The sequence below is a fragment of the Ovis canadensis genome, chromosome 22 (assembly GCF_042477335.2).
Source record: "Ovis canadensis isolate MfBH-ARS-UI-01 breed Bighorn chromosome 22, ARS-UI_OviCan_v2, whole genome shotgun sequence".
Taxonomy (NCBI): Eukaryota; Metazoa; Chordata; class Mammalia; order Artiodactyla; family Bovidae; genus Ovis; species Ovis canadensis.
The window spans coordinates 32,419,402-32,439,956 of record NC_091266.1 but is presented as its reverse complement, the minus strand read 5'-3'; the positions used below and the strand labels follow the sequence as shown (position 1 = coordinate 32,439,956).

The window sequence follows — 20,555 nt, the reverse complement described above, 5'->3', positions numbered from 1 at the left end:
CTTCATTGTTTGGAATTAAAAGGTAACTTCCCATAAAGAGTAAACTGTAACCTCCTTAAGGAGGCGAGAAGAGTGCAGGAGAATGGAAGCCCTTAGTGGGAGTCATCAGCTTGCTTTAGGTCAGGCGTTTTGGGCTTTGCTTTGGAATGTACCCGGCCTGGCAGCCCTGCTTTGCCCCATCAACAGAACCCGTGAAAGCAGTTTAACTATTGCAAAGTCTCCTGAGGGAATGAGAACTCTGATCCACTTCTAGAGTTCTGGTGTGGTCATCGTAGAAAACGCTCTTTGTTCCTGCCCTGGCTGCCCAGGGGCACAATGTGACAGTAACCCCAGCTGCACCTCTGGCTCTGCTCTCACAGTTGTGTAAACGTCGCCCCCATCACTCCCTCTGGAGTTTCCCATCCCACATGTGTCGGAGGGCAGATGGCTTACCATCAGTCTGGGGAGGAGAGTTTGAACTGGAAAACCCTCAGGACTGAGAGAGGGTCTGGGTGCCTGGGAGGCTCTTGGTCACAGTGCACACAGAATTCTGGGAGTTGGATTCAGAAGGTCTTTGATGTGTGATGGGGGAGGGTTTGGGGAGAAGTTCTGCATATTTTAGCAAGCTTGCAAGACATATCCATGGACCACACTGGGGGACAAGAGCTTGGTGGTCCCAAATTTCTGGATCTCATGGTCACGTGAAACAGTCTGGGGACCACCCTAGGATTGCTCATTTCTAACTTTGCCCTAAATAACTCCTGAAAAGCAACTGCTGTGATCCACATTGCACATATCTCCTCCTTGGAAAGAAAGGCTCTCCCACACCTCAGAGGCAGGACACCACGTCATCTCGTCAGTTGAGTAAACATCCTCTTGATTGCTGGCGAAGGCCTTGCCTGCAGCTTGGAGACCAGCATTCGGGAACCATAGATTCAATGAGCACTTTAACAGACAAGGAAGCTGAGGCTGAGGCATCATGTGATTGGTCAGTGCCATCTGACAGGTTGCCAGCAGAGCTGAGCTGGGGCTCTGCTGAGCTTCTGTGGTCCAGCTGGTGCGAACCTCGTCCGTGTGCCTGACACGAACACGGCGGCTTCCACCGGCCGCGAGCTCCCCTGCTGCTCTGTTTACTTCTTGCCACGCTGGTTCTGGAAGGAGGGTGGGGACGCAGCCAAGGGGGATGATGATAGCACCCAGGGGCTGGCAAGTGTTCTATTTTTATATTTGTGGCTGCTTTATATTTAGCATCTGTAGAAGGTAAAGGTCATTTCTGCGCTTATCCCAAAGCACGTACACACCAAACTCTCCAGAGGAGATGCTGGCTCCCCCTCTGTGAGGGTGCTGGGAGGATGGGAAAACCGATGGACCTCTGATGTTAAGAAATAGCCGGGCCTGGTGATTAGAGAGTTGAAAAGAAACCTGGAGACCCAGGTTCTAGACACGGCTCTGATTTTCAGCGTCATCTTGGGAAGTTTGTGCCTCTTGACTGAGGTCTCTCCACCAGTGCTGACCTACCTGCTAGGATTATTGTGAAGATTAAAAGCCTTAACATGAGTGAAAGCTCTGGAAACAGTGTCTGGCGTGTAGAGGCCCTCAGATGGTAGCTGCCATGGTTATGATTCCATTTCCTCAGAGGCACCAAGACTGGGATGCATAAGGTCCTGCTCTCTTGAGACCAGGGGAGCTGAGGGTCTCCTTCAGTGATCAGACCATCTTAATACAGGATGTAAACAACCAGAAAACAGTGACAGTTCTCTGAGTCCTGGTGGGGGAGGGACAGGAGACTCTACACGCAGATGATGGAGCCACATTAATACCCCTGTATTCAGCTGGACTACACACCAGTTTAGCATCTAAGCTCAAAGGACAGTGAGACACAGATTTGGGGATCCTAACGAGTTGTGCCAGGACTTCTTGGTCTTACTGTGTCTGTGTAAATCTCACTTACACTGTGTATTTTTTTGTTTTATCACAGAACAGCAGAAACGACTCAGTAGCCTTTCAGGTAGGTGAGAAATATTTATTTACACATTAACACGTGTTCCTGCTAAAGCCATCTTCTGCCCACCACCTGATGTGTGCCGTCAGTGAAGTCTCGCGAGCTTCTCTGATGTGCTGGGAACTCAGCTTATTGCTGGCTGCAAGAGTGATCAAAACAGGCATGGTTGCTGCCTCCCTGGAACTTGCAGACTGGTAGCTGTACCCTAATGGTACAAACTGGTACATGTGTCCCCTGGGCCTGTGACAAGTACCTTGATGGGTAAGAACATTCTATTCTGAACGAAACCAATAAGGAACTGTGCTTTAGATGGAGTGCTCCTGGCCAGTGTCATTGAAGAAGGCACCTTCCTATTGCTTCTCTCTGTCTGCTAGGATGTGACAGGTTTGGGACTGGGGAATGTGGGTAAGTCCTCTTCTTTTTGGCTGGCAACCCCAAGTGCTAGTAGGTGACCCTGGGATGATGGACCTAGGGGAGAGCCTCCAGACAAGCAGTGCCTAGAAGAGGGCAGAAGAGCACTGCCTCTTGAACTTGAGGGAGCATCAGACCCTCCTGGAGAGCTGGCCAAATCCCGGATTCCTGGGCCACCCCTCCAGAGATTGGGTGTCATGGGTATAGACGAGAAGTTGCATTTCTCACCAACTCCCCTGTGGCTCTGGAGCTGCCCGCTGTACTGACTGCACCAGCGTTGCAAGTGTCTTCAAGGGTCAACAGTGGCAGGGAGTGACTGCAAGTATAATCATGTATCAGGGCTCACTCTGATAAGTGTACAGAATTAGGGCATGGTTGGGGTGGGGAGGGAACCCAGGAATGGGAATGTTTTAGGCATTTCCTTCCGACTTTGCCTAGCCAGAATCCTGGTTCTCCCACTTACTGATGGTGTGACCTTAGGCAGGTTCCTGATGATCTAAACTATGAAATCAGTTTTTATCTGCTGAATAGGGAAAGCAGTAGTGCCCCTGGGTTCTGCTTGTCAACAGCTTAGCACTGGTGCTCGAAAGTGCTTGATAGACGCGAGTTACCGTTGTCAGTCGGTTGGTTCACTTGTTATTGTATTGAGCGCCTCGGCATCAGGCACCAAGCCAGGATCTGGGGCTATATCAGGGAACTGTGCTTCCCTGGAGCAGCTTATGGTGTGGGATCATGGCTTGTAACCTTGGTCATAGACTCATTTGGAGGCTCTAAACAAGGTAGTAGATTCAGTCTCAAGGAAAAACCACGTGTATGCAAACACGTGACATGTGGTGGATTTGCAGATGCTCATGAACTCAGGGCTTGAGGACCCTGATCTGGTGGATAACGGAAGCACTGTTTTCTTGAGCAGCTGCTCCGTGAGTTCTGGGTCCCTTCCTCCCACTGCAGTCCTTGTGATTCGTGGAGAGCCTAGTGGAGAAGATACAGGGTTCTCACACCCTCTCCACTTTATCGGTACTTGGCTGCAGGGTTAGGACAAGCTGTGGCTGAGCTCAGGTGCCCTTTGTGGCCCCTCCAGGAGCTGCCGTGCTCCAGCCCACTTCATTCCCTGGCTCCAGCCCAGGTGGCTGAGTTTAGGGTGGCTCTGAAAAGGAGCTCCTATGGGCGCCTTCCTGCCTCTGGGAGTCTGAAAGGGCACCTCAACACAAGTTAGGGACACAGAATTTGGTCCTTACTCTTCCTTCTTTTGTAGTAGCTGTTTGCCCCTGGGGAAGTGACTTTACCTCTCTGAACCAGTTTTCTCGTATGGGAAATAGGCTTGGTAATCCTCGCTCCTGCCTCAGAGAGTCACTGTCGGGATCCTGTGGGGCTTCCCAAGTGGCTCAGTGGTAGAGAATCCACCTGCCAGTTCAGGAGACGTGGGTTTGATCTCTGGGTCAGGAAGATCGCCTGAAGAAGGAAATGGCAGCCACTCCAGTATTCTTGCCTGGAGAGCTCTGTGGACAGAGGAGCCTGGTGGGCTATACTTCCACAGTGTCACAAAGAGTCGGACACAACTGAATGACTCAGCAGCAACAATAAGGGCTCCTGTGTGATAGGAGGGGGGCATGTGCTTTACACCCCGGAAGATGCTTTGTGACTATCACGGCTTCTCTTTAATGTTGGCAGACTCAGGCCACTTCCTCTGCGCTAAAATAAGCCCAGTGCTTCCATCCTTTAGTTTTGGGACAGACCCACCAATCGTGTTTGATAGCGTGAGACGTGACATAGGTACTCACTAAAAGTAGTTTTGTTTAAAAAGAAAAAGCACTGTTTTGTTCAGAAGCTCCTGCAGGAGAGAGGGCTGGTGGGGCTGGTGCTCTGGAGTAAGGAGAGTGGGACTTTGCCCCTCGCCTCAGTGGTGATGGGCCCTGAAAGGCCCACCAGCCTTCCTCTCATAACAGATTTTGTATTGAACCTCTAAGGGGGTTCATGTTCAATGAGATACATCCTGGAATGAGACCTGGGATTTGGCCTCATGAAGCTGTTTGTCCACTGTAGAAAGACCAGAAAACAAAGGCTGGGACAGAGGGGCCAGCATAGGGTATAGAGAGATCCCCCTCCCTTCCCCGAGGAAAGTGCAAGTGTGGCTGTGTTCCTCAGTCACTTTGGGTGTGAAGAATAGAAATGCTTTTCCACTTCTTGCAGACACAGATGCCCTGTCCAGCTTGTCAGCAGCATCCTTCACTTAGTGGCCCTTTACAGGACATGCCTTTGAAAGCACAGTAGAAAACGAGAAGGAAGTGCCCCAGGATGTCATGTGTTTGCCTAGTGAGAAAAAGCAGCAAGACTTCACTGTAACCCCTAAGATGTTGGAGGGTGGCCCTGTTACCTACGTGGTAAGAGTCACTCTGGGTCTGGAAATGCTGAGATTGGCATATCTGTGATCTTTCCCTGAAAAGATGACAGTAGAGGGTGCAGACTGTGAGTGTCTCTAAGCCTGAAATCAGCCTCATCTGTGTTGCCTGATCACACTTAGACAAAGCTTTTCCAGGGAGGGGAGGAGAGTGCTCAGTAGAGCCATTTTAAGGGTGAACTCTGGTAAGTCAATATCCACCCACCCTGACATCCCCCCACCATCCCAGGCCTCCTGCCAAATCCTTGAGACCTCCTATTAGAATTTCCTGGGAGCCTGAGAACTCATCCCATAAAACCAGTCTGATCTTAGCATCCTTTAAAGCATAAGGTGATGATGTCAGAGATACAACAAACTGGTGAATAAAACAAGAAAGAAGCAGACTCAGAGAAGTAGAGAACCCACTAGTGGTGACCTGGGAGGAGAAGAGCAGGTGGGAGATACAAAATCAGTGCTATGAGAAATCATTTTAATGAATGAAAATCTCTATATCTTAAAAAAAAAAAAAAAGATGATGGGGTTTTCTGAAGCACTCCCAAAGCTGTCTCACACAGAGTATTTAGAAATTTCTCTGCGGCCCCAGAATGAGTATTTGTTTCAGAAGCTTGTTGGAGATTGGGCAGATCCTGACACACTCCTTCCTTCCATGCTCCTACTTACTGTCCACTTCCTGCTCATGGATTCCTCCCTTTCCCTGCCACCTGGCATCCCCCTCACTCCTCCTGAAATGTGCTCCAGAGTGATCCTGTGACTCTCTTTTTGCCTAAGGTAATGCTGCCGCCTCCGCTTTATTTTTCTTTTTTCCTCTGACGCATTTAACATCCCACTTCTTGGAACTCTGTCTTCTCTGGTTTCGGTGACACTTGCTTGTTCCTCTCTGGTTTCATCTCCTATCCCTCCAGTGACTCCTGCAAGCTTGTGGGATACCTTGTTTTTGCTTTTCATCCTGTAACCATGACATTCTTCAGTGTGTGACTTTGGCCCTTGACTCTGCTCTTATCTCCTCTGCTGACCTCACACATCTCTTTACCTTCAGCCATCACTTTTCGTGCTGATGGCTCCATAATCACCCTGTGCTGGGACCTCTTCCTGGGCTTTGCTCTCATGCTTCTTCAGGGTCTCCATGGCCTTTCTACTCTGTCAAAAAGAGTGGAGGTAGCCGTCTCCCTGCCTTCTCCAGCCCATTTCCCTCTCCCAACTTCTCTGTTTAGATCAGGTCAGTCTCTCAAGTGCAAAACCTTGGTCCCCTCTTTGAGCAAGGCCAGATAGGATGTGGCTCAGAGAGGACCGCTGAAGTCAGGTGGACACGAGGCCAAATCCCAGCTTGACCACGTGCTGCCGTGTGACTTCAGGAAGGCAGCTTGACTTCTCTGTGCTTGGTTCCCCTTACCTGTAGATGGAGGGATGATGGTAGTTTCTTCCACCCAGGGTTATTGGAAGGATGAGACAAGATTATGAACTTGAAGAGCTTAACACAATGCCTGGCACAGGATAAGCTCAGAGGAGGAGTTCAGGGGCCCCTGGCATTTGCTTATGCTGTTCCCTCGGCTGGGAGCACTGTTCCCTCTGCCGGGAGCACTGTTCCCTCTGCCGGGAGCACTGTTCCCTCTGCTGGGAGCACTATTCCCCTCCTGTATGTGTCTGACTGAGCCCTCCTCTGAGAGGTGGCCCTGAACCCCAGTTCCTTGGCTGACCTGGGCGCAGACTCCCCTGTCAGCCCTGGTCGCCTCTGTTCTCATTGCTGGCTGCCCTGCTCTTCCTGCCACTAGCCCATGAGCTCCTTGAAGGCCAGGCTAGGAAAGGTACACCCGCTATGAATGCATAGCATCCACAGTGCATGTGAACACACAGCACCTGGCAGGTGCTTACTTAGTAAATGCCCTCTGTGAATAAATAACGCGCCTTGGAATAACATAATACACTGTTTATAATCTATAGACCACACGTGCTATGTTTATTAGGTCTCTGCAACTTCTGTTCCTGAATTGGATTAAATAAACCTTAATGTCCTTTTAGCAGTTTACTGTTTTCTGAGCACTTGGTATACGCTGTCTTATTAGGGCCTTCCCACGTGGATGTGAGCTGGCCAGTTGAAGTGTTATCCCCATATCTGGATGGGAAAACAGAGGGACAGAAAAGTTAAGTGACTTCCCCTAGGTGAAACAAGAACTTCCAAGTAGTGTTTGGCCACCCTCTTATGGGTTTACCTGTTCCCTGACTTCCTATAAGAATCAGAACTACCTGGATTTCTAGAGCACCAGGTACAAACCACTGTAGGGCACTTACCACACTGTCTACATATTTTTTTAAAAGGGTCAAATGGATGAAAAATGGTATGGAGGTTTCTTGGAAAAACTAAACAATTGATCTACCCCATGACCCAGAAATTCCATTCTTGGGTATATGGCTGAAGGAAAAAAAAAAAAAAAACACCAATTCAAAAAGATACTTACACCTCAGCGTTTATAGCAGCGTTATTTACAGTTGCCAAGGTATGGAAGCAGTGTGAGTGTCCATCAACAAATGAATGGATAAAGAAGATGTGGTGTGCGCATGCAGTGGAATACTACTCAGCCAGAAAAAGTGAAAATTTGCAGTAACATTCGTGAAGTTGGACGGCACTGTGCTAAGTGAAATAAGTCAGAGAAAGGCAAATGCTGATGATATCACTTACATGTGGACTCTAAAAAATACAACAAACTACTGAAAAAAACAGAGCAAACAGATGTAGAGAATAAACTAGTGGTTACCAGTATGGGGAGGGGCAGAATTTAAGGGCAGGGGGAAAAAGAATTATGGGATTACATGAAATCATGTGTGTGAAACTTTAAAAATTTGTAAAACACTGCAGAATTTAAAGAATCTTTCATTCAATAAATAAAGAATAAATACCAAAAAAAAAAAAAAAAGGGGGAGCCAGATGGTAAGCATGTTAGGCTTCGCAGGCCATATGGTTTCTGTCGCAGCTACTCTGATCTGCTGTTGTAGCTCCAGAGCAGCCATAAATAATGTATTGGCAGAGGCAGTGGCTTTGTTCTAATAAAACTTTATTTACAGAAGCCAGGGGCTGGGCCCTGGTGTGCTGGTGTGCTCAAAGCACAGCTCCTTCCAGTTGCAAACTGGCAAACACACTCTCCCCCAGCTGGATTGTTTGGGGGGAATTTACTTTGGCACTACCACAAGAGCTTCAGCTAATGGTTGCTTTTCTCTTCTAGATCCTGTCTCGGAAAGAAGAGTGGGAGAGCAGGACTCGGCACCAGCTCAGGAAAAACCCACCTCCCCTGGCAGGGCAGCCGAGAGGAAGGTGAAGGATGACAGCCGGCGGGTGGCCAAGAGCACTCAGGACCTAAGCGATGTTTGCATGGATGAAGTGGGCATCCCACTCCGGGTACGAGTGTGGACCTGGAAGTCCTTCCTAGGCTTTGTCCTAAGCTGGTGACAGGTGTACACTCCTGAGTCCATGTGAATTCCCTCTGTGGGTGGCAGAGACCCCAAAAGGAGGATCCTCACCACTGTCCCCTCTCCAAGCCCACGGAGGCCTGTGGAGACTCTAAGAGCTTGGCGACAGCTTTTCCCAAGGCATATGTTAGCTGTTACTGAATCCAGGAGAACAGGCTTTTGTGGTCAGATGAATGTGGGGAGAAGCTGGTGGAACAATGGCAGAGCACTTTCTATGCAATAGAACAGAAAGGCTATTTGTTTGTTGAGAGGCTGCAGGCACATGCATGTTCAAGAGGAGAAGGTTGTGGGCCCTTTTTCCCGTCTCCTTTATCATCATTCTGTGGTCCAAGCTTAGAGAACCCTGGGCAGGGTGTGAGGCTTAGCCTCCCTGCTGCAGCAGGTTCAGGAAGAAGTTCCCCTAGTGGAGAGGTGGGAGATAACCTCGTCATCCGGGAAAGTAGGAAACTCTTGAGTGACTCACAGGGTGCATTCCCCTTGCAGGGCCTGGGACAGGGTGGGTCTCTTAGCAGCCCTGCCCCAGCCCTCCCCTCCCTGCAGATCCACCAACCTCCTGCAGGCCTGGGCTCCCAGGAATGCCTCACTTTTGAAGCTGGATTGGGGTGAATCCCATCCCTCTCCATGTGCCAGGACCAGACCACTGCCTGGAGTGTGTTTCTCTGTGATTTCCATTGAGCAAAGGACAGGTTTTTGTGTCCCTTGCGGGGGAGGCTGATAGAAACAGTAGTGGACTAAGCCTCAAAAGAACCCTTATATGGGACTTCCCTGCTGTTCCAGCGGTTAAAACTCATTACTTCCAATACAGGGGGCACAGGTTCAATCCCTGGTTGAGAAACAAAAGATTCCACAAGCCATGCACCACAGGGAGGGGGGAAAATGTTACATGTTCCTAAGAAATAATAATAATAAGTGGTAGGAAGACTTGTTACTAATAATGATTGCATCTTCCACTTCCAAATGCACTGTCTCATTTAAGCATGATTCACCATACAAGGTAGATACTAATATCATTCCCATTTTATAGATAAGGAATGGGATGACTTGCCCCGATTGCACAACTGAGCAGACCCTTCCTTCTAACCCTTGTGTTGGGCAGCCTTCCCGCTGACCAACTCACCTGCACTGTGATTTCAGGCAATTGCTTTGACTTTCTTTATCACATTTTCTCATCTGTTAAGTGGAAGTGAAGGTATTTGATCTAACCACCTATCTGTCTCTTTCCTTGTTTTATTTTTATCTTAAAAAACTACCCAGCTTTGTGGTTAGGATGGAAATTCTCCAGCATTGGATGCTGTAAGGGATTAGGTCTTGATGTATGCATTCTATACCTGGCCCTATGGAGGTGGCTTGAATACACTTCTTCAGAAAGGTTTAAATGAGAGATCACAAAGATGTATAGACTTATGTGCATTTTGACTTGAGATGTTGTCATTTTGCATTTTGCTTCTATAATCCCGAAAGTTCTGAAATGTGCTGAGATTCTCATTTTATTTTACTCTTTGTTTTTCTCCAGAACACCGAGAGATCAAAAGACTGGTACAAGACCATGTTTAAACAGATCCACAAACTAAACAGAGGTACTGATTTTCATTTGTAGAAACTGTGCTGTGCCCATATGTTGACTATTGCAGTGAGGACCTAGACTCACTTGGCTGGCAGACTGGGCCCTGTAGCTTGACCTCATTAGGCCCTGACCTGCCTGAACCCAGCCGTGCACCTTCAGGACAGAGGGGGCAGAAGAACTTGTGTGCCTGCCCCACGTGTGGGAGGAGCTGAGGGCAGCTCGCAGGTCCTCCCTCCCGGACGTTGGGGACGCAGCAAGCCGAGCTCAGCATCCTGCGTGTGCTCTTCGGCATCTGCCTGCCTGGGCTGTAAGCAGCTTCGACTCCCACCCGCTTCTAGCTTTAGGTGAACCTCCCAGTGTCAGCCCATGACTGCCTTGTAGGCAGAGCGAGCTGAGAAGGCATGAACTGGGAGTCAAAAATGTTCTCATCTGGGTTTAGTTCCCCAAGTACTCAGGTGACCTTGGACCAATCGTGTTCCCCTCTCTGTGTGTTGACCCCTTTGCTGCCTCCCTCTGAGGGAAGCTGCAAGGTCCGAATGAGAGCAGATTCTGCCTTGTGAAGTAGGATGTATGGTGGTGTTAAGATGAAAAATCAGCTTCCTCGGGTAGGAGCCAGAACTTGGCAGGTAGCCCCAAGAGACAGTCAAGAGCTGACACTACAAAACTGCTTACGCTGGGGGAGTAGTGCTTCCTAATCAGGGGCCTGCCGGGCTGCCAGCATGGGACCCAGCATGGTGGGAGAACCCCAGGTCAGCGCTCCCACACAGCTCCCATCCTCCTATGCGCCGGTCAGCTGCTGGGCAGGGATGCAGCTGTGCCATGGGAAGGGTACCACTGCTCCAGTGGGCAGAGCATCCTGTCCTTCCCTGTGGCCAAATCCAGTCTGGCCGCCTGGCACAGATGACACATGAAGGCAGAGGAAAAGCCTCTGGCCAGGGTCTGGTCAGCCTGTGCTGCAGACAATTGGTCTCTCTGGTTAACTGTGGATGCCAGCTCCTACAGTGTTCAGAACGAAACTGGTGGTGCCCCTCTTCAAACTGTTTTGTAAATATTGAGATGCTCAGTATTTAGTGTTTCTGAGCCAGGAGTAAATTCATTCTGTTTTGAGGTAGATGAGCTCAGTCATGGTGGAGATGCTACATGCTGGCTCTCAGATGATGCCCATTCTACTGGTCACGTGTAGAAGCCAACGTCCATTTCCTCCAGCGCTCTGTGTCTCTCTCACATTTAGACCCAGCTTTGGTGACCCGAATACTGAGACACAGGTGCCTATGTGAAAAATATGTATTTCTGCTCCTCTGGCAGCATTGGTCTTCTCAAATATTATAGCTTTTAACTCAACCTAAATTACAGATTCTGAGCAAAACTACCTGCCCTAGGCAGAGAGGTGTTTGAAACATTAAGAATCCACTTATTTGCCCCGATTCTAATATCTATGGCACAAGCTTTGATTTTTTTTAAACAAAAATCATTTGATGATAGTGTTTTCTTTACACACTGTTTATTAGCATATTTCCTTTTTTTGCCTATAAAAAGGGAAAGTTTGAAGTTTTGTACTGAATGCCTCTTCCCTTTTGGGGCCTGTATATATTCTTTGTCTAAGAAGAATAGTGATGTTGTGTCTTTAAAGGTGTCTCAGTAATTCAGGCAAAAGGACTGGATTTTTAAAAGCAGTTTGAGTTTCTTCCATCACTGGTGAAGCTTAGTATGTTCCAGAATTCAAGGAGCCTGAATTGTGTGTGGATTTCTGTTTGTTCATTCTCTCCATTTGTGTCTTCCTCTATTCTCTCTCCCAAACCCTCTCCTCTCCCTAGACACTCCTGAAGAAAACCCTTATTTCCCTACGTACAAATTCCCTGAACTTCCTGAAATCCAGCAAAATTCTGAAGGTACCATGAACTTAGAGAGTGTATCTAGCCTTAAATTCTTATAGTTCCATTTTAGGAATAAGATTTGGCTTTTAGATTTTGTTTTCTGTAGTCGTTTTTGGTTGGCAGAAATTTTGTTTCACTCATTTGCATGATGTGCCATATGAAAATAACCAAATCCTTTCTAATTCATTAATCTCTTTTCAAGTGTGATGCCGTGTGCTTTAATAACACTAAAATAGGTAATCGGTCATTTGAAAGAGTCAATTGGAGATGTGTTACTTCCTCCACTGGGTGGTGGATAGTTTCAAAATCCACTGCTTTTCTCTGCTACAGAGGACAACCCTTACACTCCTACCTACCAGTTTCCTGCATCTACTCCTAGTCCTAAATCTGAAGGTAATTAAAGGAAGATCACGTGCCTCTCTCTGTAGCAGTGCTATCACTTTCTTTTTCACCGTGGGGCTCTTGCTGGGGGCTGAGAGCTGTCTCCCCATCGTTTGCCTCCCTGTAACCATGTGTTTTGTGGTGTTCTCAAGTCCTCGCTAACTGTGTGACTGGAGTCTGTCCAGATGGTATTTTAATCCTGTTCCCTTGAAGTGGACATGATTAATGGGGTAACCAATGTGGCTTCGTTGTAATGCTTTGAACATTAGGGCTCTGGGAAAAGCTGGCTGCACCCAGCTACCCAGGGCTTTGTATCTGGGGTGGTCACGTGGTGCTGGTGGCTGGGCAGTGACTCAGGGAAGCTGAGTCATTAGGGTTCATGGGCAGGAGTTGGACGAGCCAGCATCAGCAAGAGAAACATCACCGGGTTCCCATAAGCGCAGCTCACTCTCCACTGGGCCCCTCTTGTCCTCAGTGTATCTCCAGGTATATTTCCTTGGTAGGGAATTCCCCAAGAGGTATCCAAGTGTGGAATTCAGTCATGGTGGGAGATGATATCACTTGAAAAATAATAAGGGTTTTGGCTAAGCTAGAAACCTTTTAATGAAAGAGCTGGCTAGGAATTTGGACCTGCTAGGGGAGAATGGCTATACTTGTATCTAGAAAATATTCTTTTCTGGAGTATGTAGTCTTAAGTGTCAAAGAAGGTTCTGAAAGGTGAGTGAAGGGCAACATTCTGAGAATTATTCTGGTCTCCAGGACTGTCTGCTTTTCAGATGAGTGACCCAGAAAAGGGGGAGTGGGTGGAGTAGGCAGGAGGAACTTCGACTGTGTTCTCTTCTAGGATAAGATGTTGAATGCTCTGAGCTTCATCCAATCAAGTAGTTACTGAGCACTTGTGTGTGCCAGACACTGTCCTGGGAACTGAGGATTAGTGCTATGAATAAGATATGTCATCTGTCCTCCAAAGTTCACATCAGGCAGGGAATTAGACAAGGCTCCTTCATGGTACTAGGTCCAGCGTAGTGGCAGTTGCAAGACCACGTGAAGGCCACAGAAAACCTTGCGGGCACACGGTGGGTCCTGAGTACCTACCTGGAGAACGTTGGTGAGTGAAGGCTTTGGACCACAGAATCTGGGTTCTTTCCTAAGGATGAAGCCCAGTGCCGCCCCCTCCTCAGTTCATCTCTGTTCTAATTAGCTCAGCATGTCACCCTGCTCAACCCTTCTCATCTTTGATGAAGTCGTCTGTTTGATCATTCACCAAACTTTTATTGATCACTTAACACACATGAGATGATGCACTGAGCTGTATTAGATACAATTTTAGTTAAAATATTATATTCCATTTTCGGTCTCCCTGCGGTGTGTGCATCAGTGGTTTCCAACACTTTCACGCCTGGGGCCTATTTTGAACAAAAAGAAAAGTCTGCCAAAGGAATCAGTACTTAAAAAATTTAAAACTGATGATTTCATTTTAATCAGTGACCTCCTTATTTTCAGCAAGAGCCTCTAGTGTGGGATAACCTAGTCTTTTGCTTTGGGGTGCTGATTCTAGCGAAAACAGTGCTTCAGAAACAGTGGGCTGAACAGGATGAGTGGGAAATTTTTTTAGGGTACTTTTAATCAACTGCAGTTTTTGATTTGTGCTTTTTTGGACATGAGTACCCAACCCTCTCATAAGATAGGATTCCTTTCTAGGGAAGATGACCAGCACACAGCATGCCTGAAGGTGCAAAATCCCATAGACATGGGCAGGGGAAGGCCACCTGGAGGAGGCCTGTGGAGAAAAACAGTGACTCCTGTTGGCCTGGAAAAATGCCTTAGCTTGTCGCAGGCAGTGCCAGCAGTGTCCAGGCAGCCTGGCTGTTGAACTGCAGGCAGAGTTTTGCCTTCTAGCCTCACACCAGAGCTGCCATGTCATCAACTGCCACACCTAGCAAACCTGGCTGACAATGATGTCTGTTTGGTGGCTCACATCAAGTCGGGTACAGGAGAGAGAGTGGGGCTTATTTTACCGTGAGGTATAAACAGGGATGACATGATAACTTTTCACTTATAATTTATGAAGCAGACCTTACTAGTTTTTATTTTCAAAGACCCACAAGGAAGAAATCATCTTAAAGAATAAAGAGGAAAAAATTAGATTGGATATAAAAGATTCATAATAACCATGATGATTAGATTTTAACGCAAGTGTCTCAGAAGTCTTCTTGCCTGGAGATTTTTTTTAAAAACAGAGTTGGTTGTGTCTCGCCCCCACTTTTGCCTGGAAGACAAAGCCAGACTTAGATCACAGATGTATTCAATTAGATGACGGCTTTTTACAAATGAGTGCATTGTTTGAGCTATCCCACTGTAAAGTTTTCATTTTAATTTTTTGTTAAGTAATGAGAGAGCTTCTGGTTTGTGGTTTTGATGTCTGTGAGTTTCGGCAGGTCCTCATCAGCCCTGTCCTTAGTACCTCTCCAGCTCTGTGCAGCCAGTCAGTGACCCTGGGATCTGCGCACCCTTCTTAATATGGGAAAGATTTATACCTTTCTAAGAAGAGTGTCAAAGACAGATTAGCACCTAACTGAGGTGGCGTTAGTGGTAAAGAACCTGCCTGCCAAAGCTGAGACATAAGGGGCACAGGTTCGATCCCTGGGTCGGGAAGATCCCCTGGAGAAGGGAATGACAACCCACTCCAGTATTCTTGCCTGGAGAATCCAATGAATAGACGAGCGTGGTGGGCTACGGTCCATGGGGTCACAAAGAGTCAACATGACTGAAGTGACTTAGCACAGTGCAGTGCCTAACCAAGGCAGGCTCTACTCGTGGATTTTAATGAACATTGAAATTGAAAATTGCTCAGTCGTGTCCAATTCTTTGAGACCTCACGGACTATCCAGTCCATGGAATTCTCCAGGCCAGAATACTGGAATGGGTAGTCTTTCACTTCTCCAGGGGCTCTTCCCAACCCAGGGTTCGAACCCAGGGCTCCTGCTTTGCAGGCGGATTCTTTACCAGCTGAACCACAAGGGCAGCCTTTTTAAACAAACATTTAAAAAACAGATTTACTGAGAAATGTGAGCTGTCATTCTGAGTCTGTCCCCTGAGGGAAGAAGACTGTTGCTGCTTTTTTTGTTTTGTTTGAATGCAGAATTTGAAACTAGAATTATTTGCAATAAACCTATCAAAACCTAGCCTAAGGACTACTGCTTTTTTTCCCCCCTAAATTCTAGTTGATTATACAGTATAAAAGACATTTCTAAGTGTCTCAAAGCTGATTCTCCAAAATAGTAAAGGACTATGTAAAAGTTTATGTCAAGCTTAGCCACCCCATCCTTCCCTCAAGCTAGAGTGAAAAAGTAAACTTCTGGCTGGACTTTTCAGAAGATAAGTAGAATCATCATGTCTTAATCAATGAGATTTAAAATGTACTTTTAAAAAGCCGGAAATCCCACCAAGGAGCAGTCAGTCACTTGTAATCATTTTCTAATCTTTCAGACCACTCTATGGGAAAGGAGCAATGTTACATTCTTTATTTCAAGAGGGTAGCTGGGAGGGGTTGAGGCTGGGAAATTTGGGAAGAGTAGAATGGATTCAGGAGACTTATTTCTTATAATTTCTCTATAATACCCTGGTCCCTAGAAAGCTTACAAAAATAAAAATAATTTACCAGAAATCCTTTGGGAATAACCCTGAAGTAAGGTTAATAAGCAAATGAGTTTTACTTCCCTTTTCTTTTAAACCTACACCTGACCCACTCTCCCCTGCCTATGAGCTACTTGCCTATGAATTACTTACCATCCAGCCTCTCCCTTAAAGGGCTTCCCAGGTGGCTCAATACTAAAGAATCTGCCTACCAGTGTCGGAGATGCGAAAGACCTGGATTCAGTCCCTGGGTAGGGAGATTCCCTGGAGAAGGAAATGGCAGCCCACTCCAGTATTCTTGCCTGGAGAATCCCATGGACAGAGGAGCCTGGTGGGCTACAGTCCACACGGTCACAAAGAGAGTCCTTGGGGTCACAGTCAGAGGATACGACTAAGTGAGCATGCAGCATACTCTCTCTCTTAAAGGCACATGTCCTTTCCTAGCATCTGAGATGCTCCTAGGTCTTTTGATTGTGAGAGCGGAGAGAGGGAATGTTGACAGAGACCAGAGACAGCACTACCCACCGTTGCACTCAGACCACAGAGGGTCTGCTAGACTGAGTCTTCGGACATCCTGCCCACATTTTCCTCCTGAAGCGGAAGCCACAGGAACATGCTGTAGAGAAACCACTTCAGAAGCCCCGCCACTGCCTCCTGCTTTAGGAAACAGCAGTGTGGTGGCCAGTACCTCTGCGTCTCACACTCATAATCCTATTAATAATAATAATAGCACAGCCACCGCAGTAACTGCTGCCACTGCCATTTATTGAGCCCTTCCCTGGCTCACACTGTAAAAGACTCTGCCTGCACTGTGGGAGACCTGGGTTCGATCCTTAGGTCGGGAAGATCCCTCGGAGAAGGCAATGTCAACCCACTCTAGTATTCTTGCCTGGAGAATCCCCATGGACAAAGGAGCCTGGCGGGCTACAGTCCTTGGGGTCGCAAAGAGTTGGACATGACTGAGCAACTAACACTTCCGTTTTCACTTACTGAATACAAGGCTGCATGCTGGCTGCATCACAATTGTTATCTCATATTATATTCATCCTCCCAGCAGCTCCGTGAGCTAAGTCCTCATTTTTGTGAGGGCGTGAAGCTCCGAAAGGTTAAGCAATTTGTAAAAGATCTCACAGCAAGTGGCAAAGTGAGGAATTCAACCCAGGTCTCTGGGGCCCCCCAGACATGGGTGTTTATTCACACTGTGGATTCCTTCCCCTTTCCTGATGCACTCTGTGTTCTTGGCTGTCCCCTTTGCCAGGACTCTCCGATGCCTAACTCAGGCATCCAACTGGCCTGCTTCTTAGTCAGTCATGCTCCACTTGGCTGAGCCAACAGCTCCAGGGGTGGTGTCTGGGAATATGAGGTTAGGAGATCTCCCCGAGTGATTTGGCACGTGGTCAGGACTGGGGACCACTGCAGTGGAGGAGGACCCCCTCCCCCTTTTCCACCCTCTACAAAAGGAAGCACGTACTTGCCAGTGCAGTTTGGGGGATTTGAATACAGAACGAGAGTGGGGAATACTGATTGAAAAGAACTAGCCTGTCTGCTCTGAATGTAGCCGGATGATGTTGGCTTTCTTGACATGCTTCATGTCAGGAAGATGGGAGATACTTTCAAATGATGCCTCCAGATCAGCAAAACCAAGTACCTGAAATGTTAGCATGTGGTCCATGGCCAGTGAGAACCCGTCTGACCATGTCAGCATAAGGGCTGTTATACTAGCCGAGGGTGAAGTCCCAGAGACCAGCGTTTTCCCCTTGCTTGTGGGTGCGTCTTCAGGCTGTCAGGCTGATGGTGGCCACTGCCATCTCCTGGTGAAGTGACTCCAGACCCCACTTCAAGGCATCCTCAGGTTGTGGGGACTTGTCATGTCACAGTCATCCATCTCACTGACCTTTTCCCCATTCTTAGATGAGGATGCATTCAGGCAAGGATTTAGGAGGCTTATTTTCTTAGGCATATCTATAGCTGAGTTAAAATGATCCTCCACTGGCCTTTCAGGATTTCTTAGGATAGCCTTATTTTGCTTGAGTTCGAGCAAATGGTTCTGTTGTGAGGGTGGCTGGCCAGGATCCTCTGCCCAAGCTCCAGCGAGTACTGCCCAGAGGCGGAGCTGAGTGCTCGCAGCGGTCACCTTTGGTCCCCTAACTAGAGCTGCCCAGAAGGCCTCCACTGAGTAAGTGCAGAAGTCTGACTGGTGAGATAGCGGAGCGAGGTAACCGTTAGTCCCTTTCCGTCCTCAAGGGAGGAACGAATGCCTTAAGAGATGAGGCCGGTGAGTCGTCTTCTAGCCCGCTGGCCCTTTCAGACTCCTGTTCTGGCTGCTCCTGTCCTGTTTTACCTCGTTCTCTTTACTCCTTCACATTCAATTTTTTTTTCCCCCCAAGTTTGTCTTCTGTAGCTACTCTGTATCCTATATTGATCTTTTTTCATTATTTAGAATTTGATTGTGTCTAACCAGAACTTGGGTCTTCCCAGATGGTGCTAGTGGTAAAGAACTTGCCTGCTGATGCAGGAAATGTAAGAGACTCAGCTTTGATTCCTGGTCAGGAAGATCCTCTGGAGGAGCACATGGCAACCCGCTCCAGTATTCTTAACCCAGAGAACCTCATGGACAGAGGAGCCTGGCGGGCTACTGTCTATAAGGTCGCAAAGAGTCAGACACGACTGAAGTCACTTAGCACACTCACATACACTCAGAGCATAGACAGCTTTGGGGCTCTTTCCCAAGCCCCCTGGACTCTTCCTGACCATCCTGCCCTACTTCTCCTTTTTCTTATTCTTGCTCCCCAGTCCCACCCAGACTGTATACCTGCCTCTGTATATGCTTTTCTTTGACCATTTTGTTTGTTGGGTGGGTGCATTGTGTCTATCTTAACTCCTTTTTCCTTCCTTTTAAGTGTGTGGGGTAAAGCAGGAAAAAGAATTAACTTGAGCTGTGGGAAAAGATTGAGTTAAAAATGAACCACTGATAATGGGAAAAATAATTTTAAGTTTAAAGCCTAAGAAATGCATAAAATTGAAATTTAATTGATATAGGCAAGCGATTATGCAAATAGTGCTTTTTGCCCATCATCTCATTTTGGTCAATTACATACTTTTTTAAATAGAACAACCAGCATTTTCTCCAGTGTCTTTAAGATTATTATAAATTCTTAAAAAAATAGACAGAGGAAATCTTTTTTAGTCTATTTAAAGTACTGTGGTTGAAAAGGCAGTTATGTGCCTCCTGGCAGTTTTAGGAGAGTAGCTATCCCCAAATGGAGCCTCCAAGGACAACTGCCAAAGCCCAGAGGGAAACCATTGGTGTGTAAACATCTTAGCCCAGCAGGGGTCTTCAGGGCCCTGGGGTGAGTTGTTCACACCCAGTAAATACTGCTTAGCGGTAGAGTTTTCTGCAAGTCACTGGCACAGGGAGTTCTGGTGTCCGCTGCCAAGATTTGATGCTTGCTGCTTGGGGCTCTAGGGGACACAGCATGTGGCTCCACCACTAGCAGGAATCACAAGATCCAGCTCCGCTGAGCCCACTGGGACTTTCTTTGAAAGGACTTGGAGAAATAGTGAAAGCAGGATTTCATGCATAGACAATATCTGTGTTCATAAACTGGAGAAACATTTCGTTTAGTGTGTCTTAACTATGGTTAAATACACACACATTTGGCTGGCTCTTTCGTTTAGTGTGTGTTAACTATGGTTAAACACACACACATTTGGCTGGCTCCGGTGTATAGAAATGCAGAAGGTGAGCCTTACACCCAGTTGCATCCCCATCTGTCCCAGCATAGACATAGCCTGCCAGGAGAAGGTACAAGAAGCAGCAAGTGGAAGATGTAGCAAGCGTGACTCAGTTTTACCCATTTCCCTAGAGAAGAGCAGGAAGAAAGCTAGACGGGTGGTGGGGTAACTCAAAAAACTTGCTTAAGTGTCACCAGGGAAGGGGTGATGTGGAAAATATAAGAGCAAAGGCCTCCAGGGCTAGAAGTCACCCAGGCCAGCACTGCAGCGTATGACTTTCACAACACCTTCCCCTGCCTCCTCCTCAATACAGAGTCTATTCTATTACAGTGGAATAGCTACAGTTCTCCCTGGAATCAGGCAGATGAGGCTGGGCTGAAGGTTACAACAGAGTCTGATCATCATCTCAGGGCTGAGGAGCAGCAGAGGTAGGGAAGTGGGGTTGGAAAGACCTGAATGCATTCTTGCTTTGTCTTCCACGCTGTGCTAGGGGCAAATTTTCAGAACCTCCCTGGGCCCTAATTTCCTTGTCTCTGAGATATATACTTACATACCTCCAGGAGTTTTTCCAAGGATTGAGTGAGGCAATATTAGTAAATGACCAGTTACTATTAGGCATTTAATAATGGGAGCACCTATTATTTTTATTCGTAAACATACGTAAAGTTTTCTTCCGTTAGATTTGCAAGACAAAAATTCAGGGAATAAATTATGCACCCCCCTGGCACTAGTCCATATTACTAATGTTCAGATGAATCTGGGCAACTTGAATTTGCCCACCTGAAAGTCAGTGAACTGAAATCCACATGTCGGAGGTGGATCCCATGGACACTGGGAAAAATGAAAAGCTTGTTCATGGAGATGCCCCTGTCCTGTGCTACCTTGAGATGGAGGAGATTTCTTTTTCCGCTTATACCAGATAAAGAAATTGCTTTAAGAATGTTCAGGCATTCACACTTCTCTCTTGTCTTCACCCCCTTCCACCCCTCTTCTTTCCTGCTTCTCTTTCCGGCCTTGCTGTGCGTCTTGTAGGATTTTAGTTACCTGGCCAGGCATTGAACCCAGGGTTTTGTCAACGATAACACTGAGTCCTAACTGCTGGACCACCAGGGAAAT

The 20,555-nt window shown here is 47.3% G+C and overlaps 1 protein-coding gene across 50 annotated transcripts in view; it reads left to right on the top strand.

Annotated features, from left to right (window-relative positions):
* SORBS1 (sorbin and SH3 domain containing 1) overlaps positions 1-20,555 on the top strand; it is a 233,151-nt gene that overhangs the window by 148,269 nt on the left and 64,327 nt on the right. For 25 of the 50 annotated variants that reach the window (XM_069568141.1, XM_069568135.1, XM_069568131.1 and 22 more), the window contains 3 exons: positions 1,958-1,987; positions 8,006-8,178; positions 9,763-9,826. In XM_069568141.1, coding sequence (XP_069424242.1) covers positions 1,958-1,987; positions 8,006-8,178; positions 9,763-9,826 — 267 coding nt within the window. Of the gene's footprint in view, positions 1-1,957; positions 1,988-8,005; positions 8,179-9,762; positions 9,827-11,627; positions 11,703-12,017; positions 12,081-20,555 lie in introns of all 50 variants that reach the window. The other 25 variants (XM_069568110.1, XM_069568093.1, XM_069568109.1 and 22 more) reach the window with 2 other exon arrangements.